The 12122-nt window shown below is 40.6% G+C and overlaps 1 protein-coding gene across 1 annotated transcript in view; it reads right to left on the reverse strand.

Moving 5' to 3' along the window:
- f8 (coagulation factor VIII, procoagulant component) overlaps window positions 1-12122 on the reverse strand; it is an 85634-nt gene that overhangs the window by 14643 nt on the left and 58869 nt on the right. Inside the window, exons 19-21 of the mRNA XM_060832685.1 lie at window positions 7853-7924; window positions 1761-1846; window positions 37-192 (exon numbers count right to left, since the gene is read on the reverse strand). Coding sequence (XP_060688668.1) covers window positions 37-192; window positions 1761-1846; window positions 7853-7924 — 314 coding nt within the window. The remainder of the gene's footprint in view (window positions 1-36; window positions 193-1760; window positions 1847-7852; window positions 7925-12122) is intronic.

Consider the following 12122-nt stretch of genomic DNA (forward strand, 5'->3'; position numbering starts at 1 on the left):
GTTTTATTTTCATTGTAAGCAAAGAATGTGACTTACTTTAATGTCCAAGGTTGAGTTGCCTTTGTAGTTTTTCCAGGCGTAAGCGTCCAGGCTATAAGCAATGTAGAAGTGGTCAACATAGAGATGTTTAAAATAGTGGCGGGCTCCTTGTGTAATTATTCCATGAATGAGCATTGACGACTTTAAATCAACCTGGAATTAATCATCAATTTAACATTTAAAATTCAATCAATAAATCAAAAAGCTATATTTTATTAAAATGTTTGAAAATATGAGGTACTAATTTATGTGTAATGTAGCAGTAAATGCTTATCTGCAATACAAATGGAAGGAAAGCAAAATTGGATACGGCAGAGAGGTGTTCATGCATACCTAAATATTGCCATTTTTTTAAAAATCCCACAAATGTAGGGGAATGGGTCTGGGTGGGTTGCGCTTCGGTGGTTTGGTGTGGACTTGTTGGGCCGAAGGGCCTGTTTCCACACTGTAAGTAATCTAATCTAATCTAACCTTCTTTTCAAAGAATCTATACTTAGGTCTCATGATAAGGCACAAACAGCAAATATTCTTCTATGGTTAGTGAGTGGAATATAATGTGGAAAATGTGAGGTTATGCACTTTGGCAGGAAGAATAAAGGAGCTGAATATTATTTAACTGGAGGAAAACTACAGAAAGCTGCAGTAAAGAGGGACTTGGGTGTCCTTGTACATGAATCACAAAAATCTAGAAGTTTAGTTTAACAGGTAATAGGAAAAGAAAATGGATTTTTGTTTCAAAGGGAATGGAGTGTAAAAATAGCAAGGTCTTGCTAAACCTGTACAAGGCAGTAGTTAGACACCCTAGAATACTTTGTACAGTGTTGATCCCTTACTTAAGGAAAGATATACTGGCATTAGAGACAGTCCACAAAAGGTTCACTCGGTTGATCCTGGGTATGGAGGCATTTTCTTTTGAAGAGAGTTTGAGTAGTTGGCCCTGTATTCATTGTAGTTTAGAAAAATGAGAGGAGACCTTATAGAAACATGTAAGGTTCTTGGGGGCATTACTGATAGATGCTGAGAACTTGTTTTCTAATATGGGAGAGTCTGTGAACAGAGGGCACAATCTGAGAATAAGGGGTCACCATTTATGATAGAAGTGAGGAATGTCTTCTCTCAGATCATAGTAATCTGTGGAATTCTTTGCTGCACAAGACCGTCTGGTTTGGGTCATTTAGTATGTTCAAGACTAAGTAGACATTTGTAATCAGTAAGGGAATCAACAGTTAAGGTCAAAAGGCAAGAAAGTGGAGTTGAGGGTTGAGAGTTGTCAGATCATTCATGATCTCATTGAATGGTTGAGGAGACTTGATGGGCTGAATGGCCTACTCTTGTTCCTACAACTTATGGTATTATCGTATTCCAGTGTGAGCTAGGCTTTCGTATCTAAACGTTCACTTGATACATCAGGAGTACTCACAAAGTTACTAACATTAGCAGCACAGAATTGAAGCTTGGACATCGTGCTTGTGTTTTTATCTAATAAGACTTGTTTCTTTTCACTTGATTTATTTGGATTAACAAATTATTGGACGTAATAAATTTTCTATTAAAACTTACTGTTTCTATAATTCAGAAGTTGCTGCAACTTGTATGAGCAATCTGGAATATTGAGGCCATCTGCCCTCAATAACGCAATACTGGATGCATGCTCATATTCTGTGTCTAAGTGCAGCTTTGCATGAAATAAATTCAATAACATTTCCTGATGGCAATTGTACCTGAATCCATGGTCGACTTCCTTTGCCCCGCCATGCATTGGTGAATCCAGAGTTTTGTAATCTTGCCAACTGGGGTCTCCATTTCCCTACAAAATCCAGTAAGAGTGAACCTCAGTAATCTGTGACTATCTTACTATCTTACCCAACTTGTGTTATTTGGCTAAAGATGATAAAATGGAGTTAGGTAACAAGCTTCCTCTTAAACCACGTACAATTCACACAAAGATTATGTTTGTAATTTTAAAGGTAAACAATAAGGAAATGGAGTTAAAGGAACAGGGACCTGATTTTGAGTTCACTCCAATTTTCTAAATGAGTATCCTCTAGTGATTGTTCAACAGTATTATAATTGTAATTGCATTTTTGGTAAAATCAAAGTATTTCTCAGCATTCTTGTTACAAGTTGAGTATACTTGACCCTCATATTTGTTTATTTCAGTCTGATATATTGACAAACCTATTCTCTTTGGCATACGTGCCACTGTTTAAGAAAGGTGGTTAGGACAAGCCAGGGAACTATAGACCAGTGAGCCTGACGTTGGTGGTGGGCAGGTTGTTGGAGGGAATCCTGAGGGACAGGATGTACATGTATTTGGAAAGGCAAGGACTGATTAGGGATAGTCAGCATGGCTTTGTGCATGGGAAATCATGTCTCACAAACTTGACTGAATTTTTTGAAGAAGTAACAAAGAGGATTGATGAGAGCAGAGTGGTAGAAGTGATCTATATGGACTTCAATAAAGCGTTAAACAAGGTTCCCCATGGAAGTCTGATTAGCAAGGTTAGATCTCATGGAATACAGGGAGAACTAGCCATTTGGATACAGAACTGGCTCAAAGGTAGAAGACAGAGGGTGGTGGATGGTTGTTTTTCAGACTGGAGGCCTTTGACCAGTGGAGTGCCACAAAGATCGGTGCTGGGCCCTCTACTTTTTGTCATTTACATAAATGATTTGGATGTGAGCATAAGAGGTACAATTAGTAAGTTTGCAGACAACACCAAAATTGGAGGTGTGGTGGACAGCGAAGAGGGTTATCTCAGATTACAACTGGATCTTGACCAGATGGGCCAATGGGCTGAGAAGTGACAGATGGAGTTTAATTCAGATAAATGCGAGGTGCTGCATTTTGGGAAAGCAAATCTTAGCAGGACTTATCCACTTCATGGTAAGGTCCTAGGGAATGTTGCTGAACAAAGAGACCTTGGAGTGCAGGTTCATAGCTCCTTGAAAGTGGAGTCGCAGGGTAGATAGGATAGTGAAGACGACGTTTGGTATACTTTCCTTTATTGGTCAGAGTATTGAGTACAGGAGTTGGGAGGTCATGTTGCGGCTGAACATGACATTGGTTCGGCCACTGTTGGAATATTGTGTGCAATTCTGATCTCCTTCCTATCGGAAAGATGTTGTGAAACCTGAAAGAGTTCTGAAAAGATTCACAAGGATGTTGCCAGGGTTAGAGGATTTAAGCTATAAGGAGAGGCTGAACAGGCTGGGGCTGTTTTCCCTGGAGCATCAGAGGCTGAGGGGTGACCTTATAGAGGTTTACAAAATTATGAGGGGCATGGATAGGATAAATAGTCAAAGTCTTTTCCCTGGGGTCGGAGAGTCGAGAACAAGCTGGTATAGATTTACGGTGAGAGGGGAAAGATATAAAACAGACCTAAGGGGCACAGAGGGTGGTACGTGTATGGAATGAGCTGCCAGAAGAAGTGGTGGAGGCTGGTACAATTGCAACATTTAAGAGGCAATTGGATGGGTATATGAATAGAAAGGGTTTTGAGGGATATGGGCCGGGTGCTGGTAGGTGGGACTTGATTGCGTTGGGATATCTGGTCAGCATGGATGGGTTGGACCAAAGGGTATGTTTCCATGCTGTACATCTCTGTGACTCTATGACATAGATACTTTGTCTAAAATTGGCTTCTCTTCACATTCAACTTCACAAGTGATGAATGCTAGTAGAATGTGAAACTTCTAAGAGTAGTAAGCAATAAGGAAGATAGTAATAGGTCTCACACAAATGAAAAGCATGGGAGATACACTTTGGTGGGAAGAATGAGGAGAGACAATAAATGTTAAATGATATAATTTGAAAAGGGATACATGAAGAGCATCCTGGAGATGCTTGTGGGTACATTTTTGAAAGTTACAATACAGATTAGCAAACTAGTTACTAAAGTTTATGGCATCCTGGATTTATAAAAAGAGGCATTGGAAATAAAAATAAGGAAATTATGCTAATCTATGGCACCAAATTGAAGTATTTTGGCTAATTCTGTGCATTGCACTTTAGGAAGGATGTCAGAAGTTTGGAGAGGAGTGGACAGAATAGATTTCACAAGAATGGTTCAAAGCTGATGGATTACATTTGTGTGATGTGGAGGAGCCAGTGTTGGACTGGAGTGGACAAAGTTAAAAATCACATAATACCAGATTATTGTCCAACAGGGTTTTTTGGAAGCACTACCCTTCAAAGCACTGCTCCTTCACCAGCTAGTGTTGTGTGATTTTTAACTTTATATTTGTGTGGTTAGACTGGTTGTTCCTGTTGGAGCAGTAAAACAAAAATGAAATTGGATAGCAGTGTTCAAGTCACGTAAGGTTTCAACGAAGTAAATGATTAGGGAAGATTTGAACTGGTGAGTTCAAATGGCTGTGTTTATTGCAAAAGAATGCTAACAGTGTGGATTCATTTCCTGTCCCAACTGAGGTAGTTCTCGGGGCCTGTTCTTTCTCATATTGCCTGTGGTTATGTTATGACATGAGTCATAATTATGAACCTGTGGACAGTGAGGGCAGTGCATGGAGAAAACAGAGGGAAACTGTTTACAATAGTCAATAGCCAAAGAGTTATAAGGAGAGGCTGGATAGCCTGGGATTTTTTTCCCTGGAGTTTAGGAGGTTGAGGAGTGACCTTAGAGGTTTATAAAATCATGAAGAGCATTCATAAAGTGAATCGCGAAGGTCTTTTCCCTAGGGTAGGAGAGTTCAAAACTAGATAGATTTTTTAAAGGTGGGAGGAGAAAGATTTAAAAGGGACCTAAAGGACAACGTTTTCACACAGAGGATGGTTTGTACATAGAATGGACTGCCAGAGGAAGTATTAGATACAAGTTCCAGTTACTACATTTAAAAGACATTTGGACATGTACATGAATAGGAAAGGTTTAGAGGGATATGAGTCAAATGCAGGCAAATGCAAATAGTTCAGTTTGGGAAACTGGGTTGGTATGGACAAGTTGGACTGAACGGTCTGTTCCTGTGCTGGTTGACTCAGTCAGGGCAGGCAGGAACAAAGCAAAGAACAAGGCAGGACTGATAAATTAAATTGCATTTATTTCAATGCAAGATGCCTAGAAGAGAAGGCAGATGAATTCAGAGCATGATTAGGAACATGGGACTGGGATATGATAGTAATTACAAAAACGTGGCTCAGGGATGGACAGGACTGGCAGCTTAATTTTCCAGGATACAGATGCGGTTGGCAGAATAGAAAAGGGGGCAAGAGAGGAGTGACAGTGCCATTTTTGATAAGATATAGCAATACTGCTGTACTTAGGGAGGATATTCCTGGGACGGCATCCAGGAAAGTTATTTGAATGGAACTGAGAAATAAGAAAGGGATGATCACCTTATTGGGTTTGCATTAGAGACCCCCTAATAGTCAGCAGGAAATTAAGAAACAAATTTGAAAGGAGATTTCAGTTATCTATAAGAATAATAGGGTGGTTAGGTTAGATTCCCTACAGTGTGGAAACAGGCCCTTCAGCCTAACAAGTCCACACCAGCCCTCTGAAGAGTAACCCACCCCGACACATTTTCCTCTGACTAATGTACCTAACACTATGGGCAATTTAGCATGGCCAATTCACCTGACCTGCACATCTTTAGACTGTGGGAGGAAACCAAAGCACGCAGAGGAAGCCCACATAGACACTGGGAGAATGCACAAACTCCACACAGACAGTTGCCCAAGGCCAGAATTGAACCTGGGACCCTGGTGCTGTGAGGCAGCAGTGCTAACCACTGAGCCAGAGCAGGTGACTGAGGTGTCAGTGGAGGAGCACTTTAGGGCCAGTGACCATAATTCTATTAGTTTTAAAATAGTGATGGAAAAGAATAGACCAGATCTAAATGTCGCTGTTTTCAATTGGAGGAAGGCTAATTTTGATGGTATTAAATAAGAACTTTCAAAAGCTGACTGGGTTTTGAAAGCCAGAGTGTGAGCATCTTGCTGATTGCGAATCAGTCTCTGGCTGGGAGAGGAGGCCACTGGCTGGAGGTTGATGGCCTCTCAGCAGCAGGTGGGGAGAGGAAGTGAAACTTTTTTTTAACATAAGAGGAAACATTGGACAGGGAAGGCGGCTTCAGTGCTTTCCTTGGAGGACTGTCCACCCCATCAGTGCTAGCTTTTTATAATTATCTTTAGCCTCTCTTCTGGAGGGTGCAAGGAGCACTCCTGTCCTCAGCAGTTGGTGGCACCTGAGCTACAAGCCAACCTTTGTGAGACGAGTATCCTCCTGTGTGAAGGGGAAGGGTGAAGTCTCGTCTTTGACCAATTGACACTAGCTGTGTTTGTCAGCAGCCCTGCAGCCATCAGGTAGGATGCATTTCCTGCCAACTTTTCCAGTTTGGGGGGGGGGGGGGGAGGTGTAACAGCAAACTAAGCCAACTGAAAACTGCTTCCCACTGAACGGTTGGGATGTGGGCCGCACTGCCTGATGGGCTGGTGCATTTAGATTCAATAGGTGTTTTAAAAAGGGTATTGGCCAAATACTTAAAGGATAAAAAAAATCGTAATGTTGTGGGAAAAGAAAGTACTGAGGCTAACTGGTTTGTTCTTTAAAAGCTCTTCACTGATGTTGTGGACTGAGTTGCCTTTCTGTGTGTTTGATTCTATGATTCAATTTTATGTTTTTAAGAGAAACCCTGAACAATGCTGTTTTTTAAGAGTGATACAATGAAGTACTGGCTGGTTTTGAGCTCCCTGGTAGAACCAGAATTAGGTTTATTGTCACATGTATCCAGGTTACAAAGAACAGGAGTACAGTAAAAAGTGTAGACTGCTGCAAACACACAGTGCTATCATAGGTACAATGTACCTAGGTACAAAGAAAGACAAAATAATGAAAAATGTTACATCACAATACAGATTTACATGGTGTATATATAAGATACTGCTACCAATTTAGGAATTGAATGTTTCTCGACCTTAATGTGGCTCAGTTCTATGACATATTTACTACACTTAAGAAAAGCATCCCAAGAAAATCTTGAGTGGGTGGCTTCTTACATTTGTTCAGCCAGTGTTGTGATTGAGTTTACAAATGCAGTTATCCAACAAACAGAAATCACGACACTCATGCAATATTATATTTATTTTTTTGCCTTCAAGGGACTACTAAAATAATAGCTCAAGATAAATGAGTTGTGTCAGTGCAAAGTTTGAGTGGGTTTTCTGCACAAAAATGTGGTTATTACTTTTTCTGTCTGGCTACAGCAGCAAGATGCCAAAGGGGTTTTAACTATTGGGCCTGATTATTGTGATGCTAGTGCATCTGGAATGAATTGCCTGCTATGGGCCAATGGAAACACAACGAGAATTTGATTGATTTCGTAAGATGCTGATGAGCATGTAGATATTTTCCCTGGCTGACCTGTTCAGAGATGTTGCTATACTCTAGTGGATTTGAACCCAGGCCTCCTGGTTCAGAGGTGGAGATGCTATCACTGTGCCACAAGGATCATTTTGCTAATTAGCATATTTATAAGGAAAATCTACAGGCTTCATGTGAGTGTCTTTTACACCTATCCAAAAAGGCAGGTTAAAAAGCCCAGATTCAAGTTCCACCTGCACCATAGGTGTGTCATAACATGTGTGGACTGGTTGATTATAAAAGAATAAGTTAAATCAGACAGGTGGCAACCAGTTGGTTGTCTAGTAGATAGGTAACCCAGGCCATTTTAATGGTCCACTGTAGGGCTGGGAAAGTAAGACCGAACTCTCTCCTCCACCAATTCCCACCTACGTACATCAGTGCTGAAGGTTCAAACTGGTCAAGTTAGAAGACTGCAATAAAGTTTTACTAACCTATATGTCCAGAAGCTGTGAGCTGTGAATCTGCTATTCTTCCAGTGGCCAGACCCAGGGGTACTCTGCAATCTGAAAGATGCAGAACACTATTACAGTCTAACCACCGATGCATTATGATATTTCAATCCAAGTCATGTTTTACTTGTCGATGAGAAACCCATATATATTCACAATATGATTAAAATTAATTTTTCTGGCATAATTCTGGAAACTGATTCCCACAATTAGGAAGCTTAATGGCAGCATCAACTCCAGTCAGGGAGTTAACAAATCTGTGCACAGTTACCCTGAAGGTGAATATGAACTTGTCATTCTTTTCGATGTCCTGAATCTGTTAACGCATGAAAACATTCCATTAAAACAATTGTCTTTGTTTAGAGTCTAGGTGACAGCAATTCAGAAAGTGTTCAAACCAGACTTTCAACAGTCCTGAATGCTAAAGGCAAAAACTGTCTTGTAATCTGCCTTGACATCTAGTGGAATACTCTCAATTGAGGTAACAACATATGGGTTGTAAACACACATCAGACTTTCTGGTTTTGTATGACGAACAAACTACTGGCTGAATATCAATGCTTACCACCAGGGAAGGTGTGCTTATATCGCAGCATGTCAGTCTGTTAATTAATCTGTACATTTTCCTAACTTTATCCTGTTCTCTCTGAAGAATCACTGTTGTCCTTTTATCCCAGTCCAATGAGAGTTTATGGTGTTAGCATTTACCAAAAATAAATAAATATTACTGCACAATTTCAATGTTTATTGTTGTCTTAAGTGCTTTAACATGTGTGCACTCTACCAATGGTGAATTGAATAAACTTGTTTCTAAACAATTAAGTGTTTGATTGAAAATTCTGAAGGTGAATGTTCTTGTTATTTCTATAATTCCTTTATTTAATTAACTGCAAGTACAGATATTTCAACAATGCTGATGTCTTCTGGAATCTTGGGCTCTTTCATGTATCACTGAGCCGGACAAGTAGCAGGAAGATGGTCAGCGTTCTGTGCCTTTAATTGATTTAAACTACTTGCACTCCATGATACTTCTGTGTCATTTGGAATTCTTATTGCTATCCCTACCCCTATTGTCCCTAATCTATTGGCCTAACAGCTGAGAAGGAGGCCGATTGGCTGTTTTGAATGAGGTAGGTCCTTGCTCTCAAACTCACCTCAATGCCCTAGCTCTTGGCATTTCATTGGATTCTCCTCTGTTTCAAACATCTATCTACCTTTCCTTAAAAGATACAAGTCTGTCTTTTCTCTGCACTCTTTGTGATGAATGATCATTCCTTAGTCAAAGCAAGTTGTATTTCCCTCTTTACTGTGGTAAAATAATCTATAACTTGCCAACAATTTAAATTTTCTTTTAGCCAGGAAAAAAATTCCATTGCTGGAATTCTGATGGTCTTTATAAAAACGGTGGGTGCGTCTTGGATGCAGTTGTCCCACAGTGGGTCTTGTATCCAGATTTCCTGCAGATCCCATTTTTGCTTGCAAGGGAAGAGACTGAAGTTTGAATCACAGGCAGGAAACCAAATCTCAGAAAGGTCATTTGAAACTGATAGTTAGTTCACACATTACTATATTACATACCTTTAATTAGAAACTTATGAAAATGTCAAAGATGTTGTGAAACTTGAACGGGTTCAAAAAAGACTTACGGGAATGTTGCCAGGGTTGAAGGATTTGAGCTACAGAGAGAGGCTGAACAGGCTGGGGCTGAGGGGTGACCTTATAGAGGTTTACAAAATTATGAGGGGCATGGATAGGGTAAATAGGCAAAGTCTTTTCACTGGGGTTGGGGAGTCCAGAACTAGAGAGCATAGGTTTAGGGTGAGAGGGGAAAGATATAAAAGCGACCTAAGGGGCAACTTTTCCATACAGAGGGTGGTACGTGTATGGAATGAGCTGCTAGAGGAAGTGGTGGAGGCTGGTACAATTGCAACATTTAAGAGGCATTTGGATGCATATATGAATAGGAAGGGTTCGGAAGGATATGGGCCAGGGGCTGGCAGGTGGGATTAGATTGGGTTGGGATAACTGGTTGATATGGACAGGTTGGACCGAAGGTCTGTTTCCATGCTGTACATCTCTCTGACTCTATGACTCTATGTGGACATTTGCTAGCAAGTCCAGCATTTATTGTAGATCCTTAATTATCTTTGAGAGGAAGTGAAACACTGCCTTTGTGAAGCTCTGTTGTCCAAACAATGTACTTTCCCTACAGTGCTGTTTGCAGGGGAGTTCCAGCAACAGTGAAGGAACAGCACTATAGTTCCAAGTCAGGATGGTAAGTGGCTTGGAGGGGAACTTACTGCTGGTAGTGTTTCTATGCATTTGCTGCCTTTGCCCTTCTGTGCATTAGAGGTCAGGGATTTGAAACATGGTACCTCAACCTTGGAGAGCTGTTGCAATGCATCTTGTGGTATACTGATGCCACTGTCATTTGATGATGGAGGGAGGGAATGATGAAGGTGTTAGATTGGATGCCAATCAAACGGCCTCTTTGACTTGGAGGATGTCGAACTTAATGAGTGTTCTTGAAGCTGCACTAATCCCAGCAAGTGGAGAGTATTCCGACATAACCTTGATTTGAACCTTGTGGATGGTGGCTATGCTTTGGGGAATTAGGAGGTGAGCTACTAATCACAGAACTCTGAGCCTCTGACTTGCTATTCCACAGACTAGTTGAGCAAACAGTCCAGCATAGTCATTATCATTGCATTGTATCTACAGTGTCCCAGATATGAATCATCATTCTTGCTATGACCTGACCCAACAGCAGGACAGACACACCAGACTTAGGAGTGGACTACAGTCAGAACAGTGATGTCATTAGTGATTTACCTTTCAAAGGAGACTTCTGTCCACACACATACATTTTTATTAAGGAATTGAATAGTGATCAGCTACAAGATCCTTGATTAAATTATCTCCTCCTTTAAAACTTAGTCTCTGGACAGTGGAAAGTCAATCATCTATCATCCTGGTTGTGATCAGAAAACTAAGCATGACTCAGGATCAACTGTATGATCTCTAGTCATTATTACTAAGGTAAAACTCTGAAGAATGATTGCTGATTCATTGTTCTTTGAATTAAAAATCACATAACACCAGGTTGTAGTCCAACGAGTTTATGTGGAAGCACTAGCTTTTGGAGCACTCCTCCTTCTTCAGGTGGTTGTGAAGGAAGAAAGGCGTAAGACACAGAATTTACAGCAAAAGGTTATAGTTTCACGCAAGTAAAATGATATACTTAACAAACCTAGATTATTATTAACTCTTTCATCATTTAGAATGGGTTACAGGTTTTGATTCATTAATATGTAAATTCCAGAACTTCTTTTAAGTCACATTCTCAAGATAAGTTAAGGTTTTATAAAACAAAGTGACATCTCAGCTCAGGTAATACATTAAAGGTGTGAGGTCAGAGTCTGTCTATATCCCAATCTTGACTCAGACTGGTTCTATTTACAAAATATTATATGGATTGACTGTCTGCATTGACTGTCTACTGGTTGTATTTTTTGAGCAAAGTACGATGTATCTGTAAATATAATTCTGCAAATACAAATTCTTGGTGTGTGTGTGTGTGTGTGTGTGTGTGTGTGTGTGTGTGTGTGTGTGTGTGTGTGTGTGTGTGTGTGTGTGTGTGTGTATATGGATCACCTGTAGTGTGACATGAATCCGAGATTCCAGTTGTGGCCATCCTCACAGCATCTGCTTGATCTCGCCAATGTACCCTGGCTTGTGGCAAGGTTACCCTGAGGCATGGTACCCTGAGACCAAGCAGACACTGTGAGGATGGCCTAAACTGGGACTTTGGATTCATGTCACACCACAGGTGAACCCACTACACTATGCATTCTCACAAGCACACATACACGCACATTCTTACATACTAACACACTCACATAGACCCTCTCTGATACACTTGCACTCTCTCTCATACACGCACATATACATCCCTCCACACAACCACCCACGCACCCTTTCTCAGGCATGTACCCCATCACACACACACTTAACCAAGCTCGCATTCACACAAACACACACTCTTTCACATGCACTCACACACATGTACACACTCTCTCTCCTGCCTGCGCACACACATATAAATCTATGGGGTGAATTTGTATTTGCAGAATTATATTTATAGATACATTCTATTTTGCTCAAAAAATACACAGCAGCAGGCAGTCACTGCAGACAGTCAATCCATATAATATTTTATAAATTCCACTTTGGAAATATAACCAGTCTGAGT

Source organism: Hemiscyllium ocellatum, chromosome 11, assembly GCF_020745735.1.
Source record: "Hemiscyllium ocellatum isolate sHemOce1 chromosome 11, sHemOce1.pat.X.cur, whole genome shotgun sequence".
Lineage (NCBI taxonomy): Eukaryota > Metazoa > Chordata > Chondrichthyes > Orectolobiformes > Hemiscylliidae > Hemiscyllium > Hemiscyllium ocellatum.